This window comes from Etheostoma cragini, chromosome 9 (assembly GCF_013103735.1).
Source record: "Etheostoma cragini isolate CJK2018 chromosome 9, CSU_Ecrag_1.0, whole genome shotgun sequence".
NCBI lineage: Eukaryota > Metazoa > Chordata > Actinopteri > Perciformes > Percidae > Etheostoma > Etheostoma cragini.
Genome location: NC_048415.1, coordinates 6,889,103 through 6,910,976, shown reverse-complemented (window position 1 = coordinate 6,910,976; position 21,874 = coordinate 6,889,103). Strand labels below are relative to the sequence as shown.

The following is a 21,874-nucleotide window of genomic DNA, read 5'->3' as shown; positions in this document are numbered from 1 at the left end:
CCCCCCCCCCCCCCCCCCCCCCATAAAAGTAACAGGGAAGATGAGAGGAGAGAAATGGAACAAACACAATACAGTCTTGATGTAATTACTCCATTTGAATTAGCTCTCGCCCCTCCTTTCATCCACTTCATTCATCATTCTCTCCCCCTCAATAATCCCTCCCTCTCTCACCCGCTCCTCCTTCCCCTCCGTAGCTGCTTGTTTAGACTGGGCTGAGACAAATGGGAGAGAATGAATACGCTGCGAACATTGGGGTCAAGGAGGGCTGAGTGTGAGGGACAGGGAGAAGAGAGGGGTAACTTGAACTCGCCGTGACAGGCTTGCAAGGAAAATAACACCCAACCGATGGTGACGTGTTATGAATGGCAGTCATTATAAATGGTTTGCAGAGAGGAGGAGGCTGGGATGTCTGGAAAAAACAGTGGGGCTGCAGAGGAAGAACAAATGATGTTGGAAGTTTCCTGTTAAATGAAGGAAGAGGGGGGTAGGCGCAATATCCGGGGTTAAATGGGGAATAAAAAGTTCAGTATGCTTTAAATAAAGTAGTTTGCATCCAGTGTCAACAACACATCTAAAAAGGAAAAAGGGGGGGAAAAAGGAAAACACACAAAAGGGGAACCAAAAAGTTTCCGTCAGAGAGGGAAGATGTTTCATCTTGAATTGCACAATTGGGGATCTGGCACACTGCCAGATTGAGAAACTTGCAAAAATTGTGTGTGTGTTTTGAATCATAGGGGTGTCTTTAAGCAGTCCATCCAGGATTTATTATAGGATTATTGAGCCCACCATAATTATTTTTTTGCATTATTGTATAATCTATTGCAGTTAGTAAGCTAGCCAGGTAAAAAAAAAAAAAAAAACGTTTTAACACTTTGCAATATAGTGCTAATCCAAGCGTACCAAATTACGTCATTACAAATCAAGCAAGAATGTCCAGCCCTCTTATTGGTTGGATATGTCTGGGGGTGGGAGCAAGAACGTAAATACAGGAAGAAGGTCCTGTGTTCTGGTCTAGTTGTCAAACCAGCTAATTTCATTAAAATTATCAGACATTGTTTCTCAAGAGGTTACTACATCTGCTATGGTCACCGAAACTTTGTCTGTTTCCAATTTTTGCAGATGCTTGTTTGCTACAGTTTGCTGCTCTGCTGCATCACAGATTGCTAAACACACCTGACTACAGGAGACATTAGCTCAGACTGGCGGAGTTTGTATGATTGGTGCGGTTTGACTACAGACTTTTATGGTGCACCAGAGTTTGATTGCAGCGTTCTCACCTGCCCAAAAACAGCAGGGAAAACAAACTCTAGTTCAATTCAACCAAACTGTTAGTGTGAAAATGCTCTAAGTTGGATAACTTGCCAGGTTGCCAGACAAGACATGCCATAGGGAAACATATGTGGTTAAAAGGAAAGCTGGAGTTTGAAGCTGTATTTCTATTTAATTGTGACTGGTAAAATGCAATTATAAAAGTGGTTATTTTTAGGCAGAACATTGCAGTTCTTGGCAAAATCGTTTAAATACAATACTTGTAGAAACTTTTTGGGGATTTGAAAAGATCTTCCTTACAGGGATTGGTAGAACTTGCTTTCATTCTCGCAATCATACAACCCCAACTTCCTGGAGGGAACTGGCAGTCATTTTATTTTACAATGTGTGCTGGACCGACACTGGAAGTTTAAAAGACACGGGAGTTCAATATTCTGGGAAATTCAGCCCACATTGTATGTGTCCCTTACTCATGTAATACAGCTTGATATTTATTCCCTGGAAGCAGAGGGAACACACTGCTAACCAAGGGATGGCATCCGAACAGTAAAACCAGCAGGGGAAAGTTGGCCTTTGCCTGGTCTTTAGTCAATTTGGTCCATTTTCTTCTTAATCAAATGCAGACAGACATATGTGGTGCAGACACGTGGGTTTTACATAATATTCTGCAATGTGCTTATGCAATCTGGAGCCTCAATAAAAGTAAAGTGGGAGCAGTGCATTGCTCTCTCTCCTATGAGTTAACGGCACAATGTTGAGGTTACATGTATGTACTATGATGACATGAATACGCCTTATTTTTGTGACAACTGATGCAATTTCCATTTGAGGTAAAGTGAGGACATAAACTGGCAAAGCCCTTAACAACAGGATGCTAACAATCTACACTGCCTGAATACAACAGCAGACAAGAGTTCAAAGTCAAACAAAGTGCATTTGATCTCAGGCTGTCAAAATCATTTTAAAATCAAACGGGAGGAAAAAAACATAGCAGAGCCAGAGAGGGAAAGAGAAGAAAGTGAGTGAGTGAGGGAACACAGGAGAGATTGTGAAAACATCTCTTTAGACACACACAGCTAATTATTTCCACATCAGATCAATGTCCTCTTCTTTGAACATTTCAGAAGATAAGAATAGAAAAGATAATACAACTTCTTAATTATAACTGATTGCCATGGCAATGTCTGTTAAATTATTCAACATGTGGTGTGCAGTGCCGTCCATAGTAAAAAAAAAAAAAAGAAAAGGATTCTGAAGTTTAAATGGTTTAAGCTTTGTGTGTCCTGGTTTCAGTTGTTAAACCAAGTCAGTTTGTTTGTGTGCAAATTACTGCCCCTTGTGTGTGTGTGTGTGTGTGTGTGTGTGTGTGTGTGTGGGTGTGTGGGTGTGTCAAACCTGAGTTGAGGTCCCGTCCAGGGTTAAAAGCTCGGCTGTTGACGTTGGGGGAAAGTCTATCACAGCAGATGGTTTTGGATACGTTGGTATTGAAGTTTCCATCAAACCTAAACACACAAACAGGCAACATTTCAGACATTTATAGAGCGTGTTTGATTTATTGGTAGAGCAGCTCTGACTGTTCTCTCAACACTAACAGATTTACTACTCCGCAGCTTTATTTCCAATAAAAACCAAACTCACAGGTTGGCAAATTCCTCTGACTTCATGGTAATGTTTAGCTTTGAACTTCTTTTCTTTCTTTTTTTTTTAAATATCTACACAATTTACACCAATAGCAGAGACATTTTGTGAAACCATGAAGTTAATCCAATTACATGAAACATCTGTTGAAACTAATAGACCCTGCTTGTTTCATCTTAGCTGAATTGTATTGCTGGCTATATCATCTGTTGCCCAGACCTCATATTAAAGTAAGAGTAATTGGCTGGCAAATAATATTTTCCATGGAAAACTACCGTACTTGGAATCTCCTTCTCTTTCAACAAAGCTTATACCCAGTTTTCTGAACACATCTGTATAAGGGCTGCCTACTGTCACAGAACCTCAGACTTGCATTATCAGTTTCTGTCATTTAGTTCTCGAATATGCTCGCTCGCCCGCTCTCTCTCTCTCTCTCTCTCTCATGTACTAAACAAAGTGACTGTTAGCACCGAGGATACATCTCTGATGGCAGACTTAGACTTCTGTTTAGTAATCCTTTTGGGATGACTCCCGCAAGGAAATTGAAAATTCCAGCATCAGTTTCAGCAAGAACAAAGGATAGAAGACAATATAAAGATAACAATAATAACAGTAATAAAAATAGTAATAATAATAACAACAAAAACAACAACAATAAGAACCTTCGGCTATAAAGAGACATTTACCATAAATTATCAGTGTTGAGGAGTCAAGTGTTAAAGTGTCCAGGTATTTATGTGAGTCCAGGTGTGTATCTGAATGTATTGTCCAGAACATGTTTAACACATGGTTTTCTACAAATATCTAAACAAATATCACATCCCATTTAGTGTTATTTTAAAAACTATTTTGTGTGGGTGATTTGATGGCAAAGAGTCTGCTTCCAGAGTTCATATCTCTGTATTTAAAAGCTGATAAAGGGGGAGGTATGCAGAGGAGCACTGCCTGTTCTGCACTGCACCAAGCCTGGGTGCTTTGATCCTTCCATCACTCAACTACACACACTCCAACCTGGCTTAGTCTCTCTCTCTCTCTCCCTTTCCCCCCTTTTCTCCCTCCCTCTCTCCGGCCCAGTTTGATTGACAGGTGCTGTGATGTGCAGGCTGCGTTTGAACTTCACTCATTTGGAGTCCCATAAGGCCAAAATCATTACTATTCTCCATCAACCCACTTTGCATAGAAGCAGTGGGTAGGACGCTCTGCACAAATGGGCCAGATAAAAAATACATTTGCAGTTGCTTTGAATTCCACATCAGAAACACATATGAGAGCAAGAGCGGGGGAGACGGAGAGAGAGGAGCGAGAAAGAGAGAGAGAGAGAGAGAGAGAGAGAGAGAGAGAGAGAGAGAGAGGGGCGCTGGGGGGGTGGGTTCTGATCAAACATTTTAATGAGGGCAAAAACATCTGTTTTGCAGGCTGGACTTGCCCGTCACAAGCAGGAACAGCACTAGCTTGATTTGATTTACAGAATATAAAAGAATAAAAAGCCAAACTCGTATCTACGGATGTTTCAATCTGAATGCATGGTGCTTTAAATCATTCTTCCCTTCATCATGTTTATGAATAATGCATTGTAGGAATGCTTGTTTGATTACCATACCTCCCAAAATGGGTTGTTCTCAATGCCGCAATTAGAAATGATCCTGAGAACAATTCAACAGATAGACAGCTGCAGTAATGGGCCTGTGAGTGTCCTTCAAATTCAAACTACAATCTATTGATGCTCTTTAAATTTTTAGTAAAACACGTTTTTTCTATGCTTTAAATCCAGAATGTGGATAAAATATATACAAGGAACTGCGGTCAGAGGAACTTAATAATCCCCAAATTGGTCCAGTGGGAACACAAGAAAAACAGGGTTATAGGAACGTTACGTTCTAGGAACTGCAAAAAGTCCCCGGTCGGAAAGCAGCTAATCACACAGCATTCAAAAAGCCCAGTGTGTACAATTACCTTGAAGAGGTTTGCTGCTGTGCAAGCTCCAACATCAACAATAATAGCCTTTCTGATGTGTTTACAATGCTTCAGTTAACAAAACAAAATAAAATGTTGTAAAAATCTGTGAAAAAGCATGAAATGGTAAAGAAGAGAGCAAAAGGAAAGGGAAGCAGGCTGACTGGCAACAGTAGTACATTCATGATAAACACCTACATTCTGTCTCATGTTTTTTCACACTCTCCAGCTAAATATTTATTCTTTTCCGATTGTGGTTGCTCTCGCTTACACATATTTAAGGCTGTTTGACTCCCTGGGGTCTTCACACAAAGAATCATACAGATGTTTGTACAGGCGAACCTGCTCGGACAGTCTTCCCAGCCGACCATGTCGAAACGGAAAGCATAGCCCTCCGCCAAGTTACGAAAAGTCAGAGGTGCATGACGAGGAAACAACAGACGTGGTGATATTGTATGGCATGTGCACCTCACGCCTGGAATACCATGGCGACCATAAACCTAGCTACACACACCCATTAATCTACCTACTTCCTACTTGTTCTATTGACTTTTCAAAATCACTCGGGTTATAAGATATGACGACTGCAATTGTTTAGAATTAGACAGTCTCAACGGGTGTGCAAGTACTGGAGACAGGCCAGCTAATGGGGACCCAAAGACCTCCTCCCTGCCTAATCTGTGCTTGAATATCAACAAGGGAGGGGAGGAGGGAAATAAAAAAGGTATTGGAAGTAAGATAAAGAGGAGGGGAGTATATCAAGAAGGGAAAACAGAGACTGGGAGGATGAATAAATAACTGGAAAGTGTATGGAAGGAAAGGACGGAGGAACAAAAAAGAGACGGAAAGAGGAAGAGGGCATGTGGAGAGAAAGAAAACATATTTACACCTGTTGAGGTCGATTAAACAAGCCCCCTCCCAACCTGCCTGGTATTTTGCCATCTTCTTCTCTGATGTGCAAACAGAGGCATAATCATTGTGCTGACTGAGCAACCAGAAGATCAGCTTGATCTGAAGCTGGAACTCTTGAGTAGCTGCCACGTATACTCTTGATCTGGACTGTAAATCTGCCGATAGAACAGATGGTGAGAATTCTTCTTAAGAAACAGGAGCTCTGTATTAGCACTATGGTGTCTTTTATCGTTAGGTTTAATTTATGAGTGAGGGTACTGGAAATTCTGCAATATCATCCCTCATTTGATACGATGATATAATGTTAGGCATTTGGTTTTCTCTTTAGCTACCCAGACCCGGGCTGATGACTTTGTCATTCAATTCTTGTAGTTGAAAAACCTGCAATATATACATTGTATATTACCTATCATATGCATTATATTATCATATGTCGATTTTGTGAAATGCGTTAGAGACCCTTTTGCACAATGCACATCTCAGTTGTCTCCAAAGTATACTGTAGTGGGAGAAAGCTTCCTGAAATTATTTATCTTTTAACAGAAAATAAAAAAATATCTAAATGTATAAGACTTTAAAAAAAATTACAAAACATTACAAAATTTTCCTAAACACAGAAGTTGCATATATTATGCCTATTGGAAAGTGAAGGCCTGGTTTATGAGAAAGATCAATATTTGCCACAGATAGGAGCAGGGTTGTAAAAAGTATTTCTTGAAATTGCATTAGCCACAGGAACATAGGTAGTAATGGGCAAAGACTTAACGTGAAGTGGCACCATGAAGTGAGTTATGAGGTAAATGGTTGGATGGATTACCGTGAATTTTGGAACAAAACATTCATGTCTCCCTCGGGATAAATTGTAGTTACTTTGGGGCCTTAACTTTTCATCTAGCGCCATTATTACCTCAAAATCGCCAAACTTTGCCACTGTGATGCCTGCAGGCAGCTTCGGCCAGCTTCAGAGAGACCTTGTCATGTTAACTTTCCCCTCTTCTATATTTTTGGTGAGACAGTTGTTTGTTTACCTCTTAAAAAGAACTCTTCAGGATCATATGAAGAGCATTTTCCTTGCACAGTCCATTTGCAGCTTATCTCCTCTAGAACTACTGGTGAAATGAGACCATTAAATTCCATCTGGGCTGCTCCCAAGCACACTTCTCACTTTTACAACTACATAGCAGTGGAACTGTTGAAATGAGCAACTGGAGATTACATGTTAAAAATATAAACGACATGGACACACACACACACACACACACACACACACACACACACACACTCTATTTTCAGGTACAGTCTGTCGTTGAGACCCAGCTGTGATTAAAGCATACCGCTGGGCACTAAGCACTGCCCTTGGTAGCCTCCCTGTAAAAATGATAGCCTGCTAGCTTGACGGCTAACAGACGTGAACACTCCGTGAACCACCTGATCCCCCTTCAAACTGGCTGACCTGACTGAGACCCCTAGAAACAGCTGATGCCTGAGACTAATAAAGGACACTGTGAAGTAGACTACATAGAGCAGAATTCCTGTCCTGATCCTGCCATAGATGCTTTTCAACCATGAACAATAAATTACTTTGTCTTTCTGACTTCTTTTTTTTAATATTTATATTTTTCCTTTTGTATTTTAATTAAGCAAGATGGGACAACCTTTCCTGGCTAGATGTGAAGCACGGAGATTGCAGCCTGGCCGGGACATTAACTACTAGGCGGCCATTCTCTTTAAGCACATAGGTTGAGCAGCACCACTGTATAGTACTTGAACTTGAACTATTTGCAAACACTGTTTATTAATATGAATCATTAGAGCCCCACGGATCCTGGATTATTGGCTTATACCAATATCTGTTTTTGAGAGTTACAATAATCAAATAATCATACAGTATATCAACCAATATTACTTTTTCATAAAAACATAACCTACACAAACATCTTTGATAAAAATCTCTTAAATTAACTTACGATTTGTGACCAAGACATGTAAAAAACAGATTAACTTGCAGTTCTCTCGGGTGCACAGACTAAATAGCAGCAACACGGTTTCTAAATTATGTGAAGCATACATTTGTCATTTCTGTAAGTTCTTGTTGCGTATCAGCCAACAGTTTCACAGATGCAGATGATGCTCCCAGAGTTATTGGTATGCATTTACTAACCATTTTAAGAACAAGGATTTTGTTAGTATTCAAAAACTACAGTTCCCGTCAGTTTTAGACATATTGAAGGGATATAGCAAAGCCTAAACTAACCTAAGAGGTGCTCAGTTCTTCAGCTGCTTCCTGATACAGAGTGCTCAGAAGAGAGAGCTCAACTATTCTGCATACTGTTCCTTAAAGCATCTCACGAACTTGCATAAATCGAAAAATGAAAGCGGGCTTGCTTGTGTGTTTTTCGTCCCCCGCGGAAGATCCTTTGAAGTTCTGGGATATGTCAGACTCAGCGTTAGTTTGGTCTGCCCACCCCCCAACCCCAACCACGCATATCATCCTCATTTTCTCAGCAATTTCTGCCTCAAACTGTCTCTCAGAGCTGTAAATTCATTATTTTGGACACGGGTGCGTGCACGAGTCGGGACATAAATACAACACGTCCGCGTGTGAACAACTGTTGAATGTATGTACAGTATGTCCTGTGCATGGTTTGACTATAGGTGGCCAGTGGCTCTGAGCCAGGCGGTCTCCTCGCTGCACGACTGAAGAAAAGACAGGTGACCTTGCAGCCTGTGAAGTCTGCGGCACAAAAACTTCAGAGAGCAATAACTGGTTTTATCGGCTGATAAGGGGAGAGAGACAGACAGAAATGGAGAGAGAGACAGACAGAAATGGAGAGAGAGAGAGAGAGAGAGAGAGAGAGAGAGAGAGAGAGAGAGAGAGAGAGAGAGAGAGAGAGAGAGAGAGAGAGAGAGAGAGAGAGAGAGAGGGGATGATGGGTAGAGACAGCTGCTGCTCTGTAGATTAGAATTGAAAGCAGCTCTCTGCTTTGAACTGTGTTTTCGCCTGCTGGAGTTGGTGATTGGCTGAAAAGCTGGGTCTACACTGTGGGCTGGGGCACTTTTTAATTCTCTCAGTAGCGGACTTAAATATGACACATTTGGTCGCACACCCAGTTTCAAAATACACTTTTGTCATGTGGGAAGCCTTTCCACAAAGCCCCATGACTATACTAAGAAAAGAAACACAATGAAGATAATATACTAAAATCCAATTTTGTGTCACTTTGTCATCAATAACATTGCCATTTAGTGGATGGGTTTAGAATTTGTGAAATAATCAGATAAAATCTAGAATGTACGGAATATCAGTTGATGTAAACACAGCTAACACAACCGTTAAAGCTCCAGGTTTTCAAAAAACATCCATTACCTGTTTAAAAACCCAATATCTCCCTGCCTTTCCTAGCTCCAAGTACACATTTTAATGTCAAGGTACACTGCAGAGAACGCACAACAGGCACAACTACTAACTGCCTGAATAGGTTGTGAAATAAGGCTAGTTCAAAAATGCTAAGTATCAGAGTGTGCCAGTACTGCTAAAGGCTGCAAATGATGTGATGTCATCCAAAGATGATCATAAGATGTTTAAATTAGGATGTGTGTGTGTGTGTAGGTGAAGCATAAAGCAATGTATAGAGAGCAAAGTGCAGGTGCTAACAGAAGGAGGTAAGTTTACACACAGTGAATGACCTTCATGCTGAGATCTGTGTGTGAGTGTTATGAGAGAGACAGAGACAAAAAGGAAAGAGGAAAGAATGTGCGTGTGTGTGTGTGTGTGTGTGTGTGTGTATATGAGTTACTTACTCCATCATAGATGCAGGTATGGAGCAGCAGTCCTGTATCGCAGTGAGCGGAGAGGTGAGGTGAGCGGTGTACGAGGCCTCCACCACCTGTTTGTTCCGGTTCACCACATCCAGGTAGCGGTTAAACTTTTCTCGGATCTTTTTGGCCAACTGCACAAGAGAAACACAGACACATCAACAAGACAGTCATTAGTGGAGACAGCTTATTTCTTACTTCCTTAAATCCATTTTTACCTGAAAGACCAGATGGGATATTAGTCCTTAGCCTGCCTAAAACCTGCCAAACTAAAGCCTAAAGTAGCAAAAAGATAACGCATGCATGCACACACACACGGCTCTGTTAAAATATGTGATCTGTGTATTTAACTGCAGGTCAGAACATTTTACTCCCAAGCATTTCTATTCATCAGATTATTTCCCCTCTTCTCTCCCCTGTTAACTCATTATAGTGGGCTATATGCATTTAAAGGGGCGCTATGCAGTTATAGGCCATTTCTTCGCTCTTTTCTCGCTTTTTGCTTGCAGGTTTCTCTATAGAGCTCCCCCTACAGCTTCGAAATAGATGTTTGGCGGCTCCTATACTTCCTGACGCTGATCGCCGGCCCAGAGTTGTAAGGCTGGTTTTTCAGCTCAAAGGCGCTGGAGGGAGCGAGACGACCACCATTCAACTCGGAAAAAAGTCAAATAACCATTACATTGACTCCGAAGCTGTTCAGTTAAGATAAATTAGGCTACGAAAACTGCACAGTTTCCCTTTAAATACAGCTGAATAAAGAAACTGACCTAGAGCAGCCTTTTCTCTTTTGCCTTCACCTAAACTTATTTGCTTCTTACTTACTAAGTTTCTATTTTTCTCTCCCCCTACTTTTCTCCCTTTTGTTTTGTTTTGTGTTTTCTTTGCTGGTTGCTCGCAGTGCATCTGCTTCTCTCTATCTTTTCGCTGCTTTGTCCTTAAAGAAGCTTCCTCCTACTTTTAAATATAACTAACTAACCTATAAATGTAGTCCTCTTTCTGCAACGATGAGGTGACGGATCTTTGAAAAGGTAACGCTAGAATTGTATATTGATTCAAAGCACACAGTGCCGTCTCTGTCCTCTTGCAGCCAGAATTTTAACTCTGCAATCATCAACTAACAACACCTTAACACAGACACACACACACACAATTTTAACCATCCATGCATACACAAACAATTCAAATAATCTCAAATAAAGCTAAGCAAAATCAAAGATGCCCATAAGGCTGAACTAGGAGTGAAATCCATCACTGTTAAGAGCAGAGCCGAATGATGGATGTCTAATCCTGGAGAATAAAAAACAATTCACACACAGCACACCCTTTATCATTTAATAAGAAAATCCACCCTATAAGACAACGTTGGGACAATACAAAGTGAAAGTTTACAAAGCAGAGGCATCGTAAATATTTGTGGAAAAGAACATGCATAAAACAAGTGCATAAAAGAGGTTTTGGGTTATAAAGTTCCGGCTCTTATATGAATGTAAATGCTATCTTATGCAGTGCATTTATGTACATTTCTTTTTGTCAGAGCCATGTGCAAACCACACTTTTAATACACTAAACATTTCTCCAGGAATCCAGGAAAAGGAAGGAGAAAATTGTGTTTTTAAATAAAGGCAAAACAGCCAGTGGTTACTGGGGCCCTTAATGACGGCCCCTGGACATGCATACATTACACTTTGTTTTTGTTCTTCAGGAGGACTGGGTTCCGGTTCAGCACACATCTCACAGTGCACTTTTAAAAATGGGTTTCCATCTCCTTTGGGAAAACTAATAACCAGCTCTGCAGCCGCCTCCTGGGGGATATTAATAACAAGTGCACCACCAACACCACCAACACCACCTTTTTTCAACAGATTCCTGTTCTTGCTTTCTTTTGACTTGAAAGGATGTTATGGGGAACTGTGAGGAACTCCCATCCACTCAATCTGAAATATCACATGCATGTAACCTGTTAAGAATTATACACTCTATTTGAAAGCTTAGTCCACTGAGTTTACTGACAATCTGCTTAAATACTAATTACTAGATAGAGCAAGTTACCTTTAGATAACCTTCCATTCTAAAATCTGTGAAAAATGTAAGAGCTTTGAATGATGTGGTGAGCACAAGGTTGTTGGGATGTAATGCTTTGATACGCTTTAGTACAATAATTGATAACCACAGAAATCTGATTTATTTGACTTCTCCATCTTAACTGACATCGTTACTTCCACCGTTTTGTTAATTGTGACTAAGCAAATATTACCAGTCATCCTTCACCTACTCCCCAAATGTCTTTGGTGGTAACATTCTCTGTAGATACTAATTTCATAACAGCTGCTTTGTGTTTGTTGATTTGCTCACTTAGTTTATCTGTGACCACTTTACGGCTAACCAAGATAGCCGTAATACCTGCTTTCTGAGGCTTATGGGTTGCTAAGACAACATATTAAAATTTAATTTGTTCATTTGCTGTTGTTCTAACTTTTATGTGTTCTAGTTTTTATTTTTACTCCTGTCTTCACGTGTATGTTTTCTAGATTAACTGTGTTTAGGCTCCTTCCTAACGATACTTCATGTTGACCTCTGTTGGGGTGGCTTTGTTTCTTCCTGGCACGAGGGAAAGTATACTTCTGTGAATCCAGCTTATTTGTTACTCTGTCTTTTTCACAATACATTTGGTCAAACACCTATCTATGATATTTAATCTTTTTCATCTCAATGTAACCTTAAAGTTTCCAGTGCATCAACTGGAAAAGGGGGCTGGTGTCCGACACAGTTTCTGAAACAAGTGTGCAAGTCCAACAAGTGTGCAGGTTAGAAAGTCGGCATTTTGAAAGTTCTCTCTTTAACTGTCTTTTTAAGCCAGCTCTCTGAATGGGAATGCAGGCCATCCAGTTGGTCCAGATGCCATTTGTTAAGTTAAAAAAAATGGCTTGTTTAAATGTTTTTTTTGGGTATAAACCAAATTATTTAGTTTGAACAAAAACACACCAAGCATTTGCTAGTAAATCAAAAGGGCCAAAATACTCCTTCTATAATCTAAGTTGGCAGAATCATGACCAGCGGATTTTGACCAGCGGGGTCTCATCAACTCCAAGACCTCACGGTTTGTTGAAGGATAAGGAATGCACCTGAGCTCAATTCAGAGAGTTGTACAACGTGTCAGAATACATGCGTTTGTTTTTAAATCAAGATTTCAGATTAATTGCAAAAATGTCACATCAAGGGGTGTTTGCACATTGGTGGCAACAATAACGCAAAAAAAAGGGCTGTGGTCTAAATACTTTCCAAAGCAATTGTAAGTTACCTTCTCAGCCTTTTTGAATACAGAGAAAGGCTTATTCCCACAGTAACTGGAGCCCCTTTGTTCACATCCCATAATTACCAGTGCTTGCAAAAGGGCTGCGATTCAAGCCAGGAACAGGGAAACGTACCGCGACCCACTGACCGCTTGTACACCTAATCAGGCCGCTATTCCTATTATTGGTTTAACAGGGGCCTGAGGCGCAGCCCACAATTACTTCTGCTCAACCACAAGGAACACACACACACACCAACATGTGCGCTCTCACACACAGGCATAAAGTTAAACACACAAACGTGGTACTCCCCCCACACACAGTACTATCCATCCATAGCAGCATGGCAATTAGCTGCAGTGGACTTTGTATTAAAAAAGGGGGAAAATGGGCCAGTGTGTTTCCATAGCTGGGGGGACAGAGAAAGAAAGTCAGACTGGTCTTTTAACAGAGCGACTTAAGAGAAACCAGACACTTGAGGGCTGTGCAAGTTAAAGCTTACGTTACAGTCTGCCACAGTGCAACCGAAGCACAACCTGTGCTCTGCAGATTAACCACACACTCACAAACACAAGGCTCCTCTCTCCGACCCATCCAATCGGCTTTTAGCGTTTACAGCACCCTGTGGTGCTGGTTCAGCCGCAGAACTGGACTGAATGGAGCGGCTCACCCCAACGTCTTGTCCTGGAAGTTTTAAGGTTACTGGTGTTTATGGCAAGACCAGGACTTACTGTGGGATGAGGATACTAGGGAGTATACCAGGGATGCTAGTCGAGTTCTGCAGAACTAAGCAACTGCACAGTGAGACTAGACGTGTCCCGCTTCTCCTTGGATTAACTCATTTTGTTATTGAATTAGTGTATTTTCCCTGGTGAGAAGGGGACACACATTTCCATTGAAAGCTTTGTGAAACTTGCACACCGCTTACTTTGTCTGCCCTACCGGAAGTGATGTTAACCTTTTAGCGTGATTTGATAAAGGAAATGTCTTTCAATGCTAAAATGGGGGAACAACCACCTGCTCACAAGTCTGTCATCGAAAGCTGCCAGTTTACAATGGGGGAAATAACACCATGGGCCCTATTTTAACAATCTAAGCACACTGCGTGTTCAAGTCCACTTTTGCTAGTTTGAGGGCGGAAAAAAGGGTCCTTGGGCCGGGCGCATGGTTCTAAAGGGTTGTACTTTGAGGATTAATTAATTCATAGGTGTGTTGTGGGCATAACATGCCATAAACTAAAGTATCATCTCCCATTCCCTTTAAATGCCAGGTGCGTTTGTACCTTGGCGCATTGCTATTATGATGGCAGATTTGCTCACAAATCAGATTTGCTGTAAGAAAAAACATAAAATGCAGCGCTATTAACTTTAGACCAGGGTTTTGTTGGTCAATGGCACAATCACCTCATACTGCCTCAATACAGCAATACGCCAAGAAATCACCTGAACACACCTCCCTGTAAGACCAGCACGCCCATGGGCGCAAAGATGGGCGCAAAGATGGGCGCGGGTGCATTTGGTATTTAAACGACGTGGGCGTTGGACGGTCTTAAAATAACAAAGACAGTTGCTTCTGGTTTTGAGTCTGGCTTTAGGCAGCTCTGCGCCGGGTGCAAGATAGGGCCACATAGGAGCATTCTAAAAAGACAATGATCTTATTGTTACCATTATGAGACCCAGACACTGCTATTTTCTGGAATTAACTCACAAAACGTGTCTTACAACATGATGAATTAACTGTTTATTTGATATCAGGCTGATGCTGTGGATTGTTTAAATTTACTTTTTATACCAACAAAAAGAAAGACATTTAGTTTATTATGCCCATAACTGACATCCTCAAAGAAAGGGGTAAATGCAGTAAACAGATAACATGGTGAACGTGTCAGCAGTGTAGACCTGACAAAGAAATGGTGAAATAATCAAAATCTCATTTCTCACTTGAATGTGACCATTTTTGGTTGTCCTTTTCCTTCCATTTATTAAAAGGTCACCTTGTGAAGATTTCATCTGCCTGGGCTGTGACTGATAGCCGTAACACTCCCACACACATAAACATAGAGTCGTATACCGAACAGATATAGCAATCCTAATGTACGTACATCCAGTGTAGTACTCCTAAAAAATAAAAACCATTTAACATTTGTATTCACTTTTTCCAAAGTATTGGTGTCCAAGCCGTGGTTTGAGAACTTCCTCTTAACTTTTATAATCTATGTAAAACAGTAATTCTTTTTTAAAATATATTAATTTATATAACCAGGAAAGGCCTCAATGAGATTAAAATGATTTATTCAAATCTTTACTTTAACTCTTAGACCTCATGGATATTACTTTGTTAAAACCCCTTGATAAGCCACAGCATTGCATGTATGTGAATGTGGCACCAGCATTGTAACATTCAACAGCAGCAGGTAGTTTCAATTCATGATATTCACTGACAGCACGTCAAAAAGTAAAACGATAGAATAGACAGGAACAGACTCAATGACAGAGAGAGTGAGGGAGCGATTGTGTCATTAGAAAGGGACAGATGTCTGCGTTTCTCTCTAAATAATACATTTTCAGAGGAGAAACTCGTCTCCTTGCTGTCGCTCCCTGCTCTCACTTCCTCTGCAGACCCACTCCTAATTGAGCCTCACTTTGGCTCATGGACACAGCCCCTTTGCCCAGAGAGAACACGCAAGCCAACTATGCCAGAGCTGTCATCTGAATTTGTTGGCATCTGCGTCAGGGGGGTTGCAGCTAGAATGTATGGCCACTCTATGAGCTGTTAAACTATTTCAACAAGGATGCGAAGTCAGTGCTGCTCTACACTTAATCCATGTGATATCAATTCAAAACCTGAGAAGTCTTGTAGCTGAGGGTTCTCTAAATGGAAATGCATTTAGACCTAAGAGAGATTTGCAAAACAAGTTGTGATTACCACGATGAACTCTATTGCGTGGAAAATACTAGGGGCTGTATATAAATACTATTTCTGTGCAAGTTACAAAGCAGAAGGCTACGCAACTTTTGAATAGAAACAGCAATGCTTCAAGGCCAATCTGGAGCTGCCTCTGGAATAGTAAATAGCTGCAAGGGGAAAGGTATTATATCGTTCACACAGATAGATATTCTGATAAACACACAGAAACATAGTTACAGGAGAAATGCAAACAAACATCCACCTGTCTGTTCTTGCTGGTGGCTGTTTACCAGTCTGGTGTTTACCGCCACTCTTTGACGCACGAGTGCAAGCACTCTCACACACACGCACACACACACAGACACAGACATCTGCCATGCCTGCATACACTCATGTTTGACTAGATGCTGGACGCCACATATTCTAAAGACTTTGGATTAATAATTTATTTTTTTCCAATCTGGGACTAAAATTGACTTTTAAATTCATCAGAAAGATGCCCTTCTCTCCCTCAAGCTTATTCTTCTTATTTTCCTTCTTATTCTGTTTTACTGCTGCTCTGCACTCATATTGTGAGCAGAGGGAGGGAGACAGACAGCTCACAGCCAAGTGGAAAAAACAGAGAGAGAACTTCAAAGACAATGAGACAGCAGCCGCAGAATTTTAATAAACCCCCTTATTCCTCTGATGGCGAGTGTATGTGCGAGTGTACATACACAAGACACCCAAACAGTGTCCACACAATCCATGGTGCCAATCAAGCATGCAGGTATGTATACACACACACACACACACACACACACGAAAAGAAAAGCCTTTTAACTCACCTGCTGCACTTCTGTCTCTCCGTTTGATGTCTTCTCAGTATACACAAACGAGTTGAAAATCCTCTGTAGGGAGAAAGAAGCAGAGTAGGTGAGGTTAGATCAGGAGGAATGCAGAAGATTTGGATCCAATAACAGAAAACCATCTCCTGAGGAAGAGTATTGGCAGAGTTCCTTTATAGAGATAGATTTTTGGTTCCAGGTGTTGCTGAGCAGATTCCTTTTGTCATCAACACTCTGGGATTACATCCACAAAAACAAGGCCGAATGCAAATGTACTTTCCCTGTGGGAATCTACAAACTATTGCATTATTATCACAAGGCTAACAAAGACTTTAAGCATTCACACCTCTTTGTTTGGTGCCTTGCCTGCACTTCATCACCTTTACAAAGTGTTCAGTCAAACCGTGGGCTTTTTGGGGCTGCGTGCCATTCACGCTAATTAAGCATGCCAGCTATAATGAAGCTGTGGGCAGACCAAAATGTTTCAATATTCATTGATTTCACAAAGTTCAAAGACATTTTTATTAAATGTGTCAGATGCTCAATCTTTTTTACTTATCTTTTGCACAATTCTTTCCTGCATAATTTGATCTTATCTTGTATTTTCTTATAGCTTTTGTTTAAAATCCTTTGTGTTGCAACAACATTCCATACACTGATGTATCTGATGTTTGGGTTAATGAAGTAGTAGACCTTTTTAGAAAATGGATTCACTCCTGCATTCAGGCCACCTCACTTTACAATACTTTTTATATAATGCCACTTAACATTCATTCAGTACTTTTTACACATCATCTTGTGATCTGTTGTTTACCTGTTTGTTTGCTTTTTTGTTGGTTTGTCTTTTACTGTGTAAAACTGCTGCTATAACAACGGAATTCCCCCAGTGTGTGATGAATAAAGTATAATCTAATCTAATTTCATTCATTCATTTATCGAAGTATCAAGTAAAAGTTTTATTTTCAGTGTTGCCACTGCGATTCGTGATGTATTTACAGGTCCCCAGTGTTGTGGGTTGTGTAATAATATGATAGTGCCTAAAAACATATGGTGGGACTACGGGTAATTAATGCTCAACAACCAAACTGACTCAGGTAGTTCCATAGTCTTGACTGTAGCTCCAGAGTGAGGCAGACATCAGTACTGATGCTTTTCTCTGCTCAGACAGGTGCATCTGGAGCCTTTTTATTACTGGTCCAGAGAGAATGATAAACTGCCAAAACAACCAGCCCATAGACCCAGACAGTAACGTTCTGTCATTTACATCAGTTTCTAGGTCTGCTAGCAAAATGAGTCATCTGTCTGAATCTGGAGGTCAGCCAAAACACAAAATGAAGGTTTTTATGAGTGCCGAATCACAACGTGATGTTGAATTTCCCCATTCGACATCCAGACTAAAACATTTTATTAGTCCCTGGTTTATATTGTTATGTGTATAGGAAGCAGAGCACTACACTAGGCATGGAGAAAATGAGTCCTGGTGTGAGCTCAGCCTTAACACACTAAGAGAGCTTCAGAGAGAGAGCTGTCTGAATAACACACACATTTTTTTCTTAGATGTCTCCGGTCTCTATCAGCTAAACAGTTTCTCTCTTTGTCACACACACACACACACACACACACACACACACACACACGCACGCGCTTGCAAGCGCTGTGGCAGCTAAAACTAATTGGTATTGAGTAATGACTAATGAGTAAAACTAATGTTCGCGTTGAGGCAGTGGGTAGGCAGGTGTTTCACTGTAAGCCACCCCACTGCAAGCAAAGCCTTAAACTACCTGGATCCACACTGCAACCATTTCCTTCTGCCTGTCCACACTTTTTGTTAGATACATTCCAGAGGACACCAATTACCAGAATGGACCACATCCAACTAAACTGGAGCTGATTCACTACAGACTGTTATTGCAAAGCTGTAGCTCCACCTTTACACGGATCTCTGCAAAGCATAACAACACAAAGTTTTATTGGTTTTCACAGTTAAATGAAAAAGGGAGAAGTTCCTTCAGGAGAGTACAGCTTTCAAAATATCAGAAGAACCTGATTTTTACTGGGATGCCTTTGAAAAAGGTTTCTTTCACCGTCTCTTGCAAAGAAATGTAACTTAAATGGTACCATCATGAAAGTGGGGCAATTAATCCCTCAATATGATGATTATTTTCTCTATTAATAGATCAATCCTTTGGTCTATAAAACATCAGAACTCACAATTGTATACTCTTTGGTATCACGGATACTACAAAACTCAGAGATATTGAAGTTGTTATAAAAAAAGGTAAAACAAGGAGTAGCAGCAAAGTTTGACATTTTAGAAGCTGTATCCATTCAAATGCTTATATACTTGGCTTAAAAATAAAAACGTAATTAATTAATTGATTTAAAAAAAAAATCTTTACAGGTAAAATGATTACTTTCATTGAATTTATAGCAACTCAATTTAATAGCATTAAAAAAAGGTTTAAATCTTAGTGTTTCTGATCTTAACTATTAGTTTAGATTAATTAGTTTATTGACTATGAATAAAAGTGTCAAAAGCATTAAAAAACGTGGGAAAAATTCATTGTCGACCCTAAAAGGACAACAAGTTTGCAGTCGATGAGAAGAAAAGGGTTAATAGTGCTCAGTTTTGATCCCGCTCGTCTAAATGGAGTCAGCAATCATGACTGTTTTTGAGCATATTCCTTTTATTTTACAAAGGCCTGAGACTAACAGAGAAGTGCCATACAAACCATTTCATTATGTTATCACTACACACACAGCTGCATATTTCACTACCAAGTTATTTACAAAGTGCAAAACCGAGCCCAGACGGTGTAATGTTCCACACCAATCTTAGTGGAAAAAAGAGAAAGTCCAAAGATATAGAACTACCAAATAAACACAAACAAGGACATACAAACAGAGTTGCCACTTCCAAGCAGGAGTCATGTGCTCTCAAAACACTACACTAGCAAAAGAGAAGGAGAGTGGGGGGGAGAAATAGGCACTGGAATGGAGGAACACTTAGTTTCCATTAAGCCAGCAATTCTGAAAAATTAGGAACCAATCCTGAGGAGAGAGAAAACTCCTGTTGTTGATTAGCCACAGGTTAGCTGTCTTTCCCCCAGTGCCTCGAGTGTTTGTTGTTGGAGTTGCTTTGCGGTTTTCACAGCTATGGAGCAGCCAGGGAGGAATGCTCAGCTCTGAAACCTGAGAGGCCTGAGGCTGCCTGGGCCACCGTGAGCCTGTGGCCTCCCCTGAGCCATAATCAAACACTGAAATGTACACAGTAACATTCACACCAGTATAGGGGCACACACACAAACACACACACACACACACACACACACACACACACACACACACACTTGTACAGTGTCAGTAGTGTACTCAGCCTTCCCTATACACCTTACTGTCCCCAGGTGTGGGTAGTATAGAAAAAATACATATGATAGACACAAGAAGATGAGGAGAATCAACACTTGAATTATCCAGTGGATGTCCAACACTGAGTATGTTTACATGCACACCAATATTCCGCTATTATTCTGAAAATAACAATATTACGAATTTGATCCAGGTCATTTTAACAGCACATTCCGCTTGATTATTTGAAAAAAGGCCTTATTCCAAATATAGCATTTGCTGATAAAGATTTATTCCAATATTATTCGTCTTTAAGAGGCATTTTTTGGACATTTATACAGCACCTACGGAATACGCGTCTCAATCAGGGTTTTTAATCGCAGTTTAAGCCCAGTTTACGGCCTTGTGCCGGTTTACGGCTTTTGGTCAGCTCTGGGCGTTGCTATGGTTTCTGTTCACAAACCAACCAGCTATCAGTTTGCAGGGCCGCTGGTAAACTTTAAAATAGTTGTATTTTTCAGGGCTACATGTAAACGGGAGAATCAGTGGAATATTCACTGTCATTAGCCATGTGAACAGCTTAGTCAAAACATTGTCCGTTTTGAAATAAGGGCAAAAAAATGGAAAATGATTTGCATGTAAACGTAGTAATCCACAGGTGGCGGTAACGGGCTGTTATGGGTCGACAAAGGCAGGGAGAAAGAAGACTGCAAGCCAGTAAACAATGCTGGATTGAAAATAAATAAAATCAGCTTTGGTAAATGTTTTATGAGGAAGGAAATGCAGTCCACATGTTTGTTAGACCTCAAGGATACACACAATGCGTTTTGGTGACACTGAATGTATACATAACTTGTGTTTGTTTACAAGAAAACTCAGCAGGGCCCCTTTAAAATAAAACATTTAACTGGGTCCAAACAGGCAGTTTTCTCAACACTAATCTCACAAGAAATACATCCAAACTCCTGTCCATTGATCAGCACCGGCCATTGTGTCATTAAGCCAGTTTTAAATCCTTCCACCTTAAGGTTAATCCTAACCACGGACGAGTGGTTCACATGAATGACTAAACCTCAGTGGAAACTCAAACTGCGAGTTACAGAGATGAATAACAACCTGTGTTGTAGTATATTTGTTCTAATGACAAAGGGGTTGCTATTTGTTGCAGTCTTATTGTGTTGCGTGTGTTAGAAGAATTAACGTATCATGTAAACTCTTACCCTGCTTTATTCAGACATTTAACTTGACCTGTTCCCTTCTCACTTATAGGAACATAGGAGATTAAGATTGAGCAGATTACACATAACAAGAAAACTACTGCAATCCTGCTTTAGTACATGCTGCTAGATTGCACTACCCCCCAATCCTCTTTGCGCAGGGTGATTGTGGGATCGGGGAGCAACCTTAAACCTTAAACTATGGGAACTCTCCATGAATATGGCATTCATTTGACTGTGCCTGCCTCTTTAGCTCTTCTGTCAGGCTCTCTTGGGGATGCTATAAACTACCCCAAGAGACTCTCCTCTTTTAAAGCGACTCTTCTGTTCTGTGCAAGGCAGAGACATAAAATCCAGAGAGATGACCGGAAATACCAGCCCAAAGAAGAAGAGACTTTGAGAGTCATTTGTGTGTGGTTTTAAAACACACATGGAAACAGGCACAGTGATACAGGGTGAAAGAGAAGAGAAAAATGAAGCAAACTGTGGAGAGGAAAAAGCAAGAGTGAGTATGGAAAGAAAAGAAGGAAAGAAAACAGGAACGAGAAGGCCAACTGGGCTGAAATGAGAACACACCTCTTAGCAATTCCCCCCATCTTCAAAGGCCAGAGTGGAGCCGTAAGCCACACTAATTTGGAATTCACACACACACACACACACACACACACACACACACACACACACACACACACACACA

General features: G+C 40.7%; 1 protein-coding gene across 1 annotated transcript in view; it reads right to left on the bottom strand.

Moving 5' to 3' along the window:
- The window catches only part of cachd1 (cache domain containing 1), an 81,635-nt gene that overhangs the window by 34,738 nt on the left and 25,023 nt on the right, over positions 1 to 21,874 (bottom strand). Inside the window, exons 2-4 of the mRNA XM_034882184.1 lie at positions 16,613 to 16,675; positions 9,574 to 9,722; positions 2,665 to 2,771 (exon numbers count right to left, since the gene is read on the bottom strand). Coding sequence (XP_034738075.1) covers positions 2,665 to 2,771; positions 9,574 to 9,722; positions 16,613 to 16,675 — 319 coding nt within the window. The remainder of the gene's footprint in view (positions 1 to 2,664; positions 2,772 to 9,573; positions 9,723 to 16,612; positions 16,676 to 21,874) is intronic.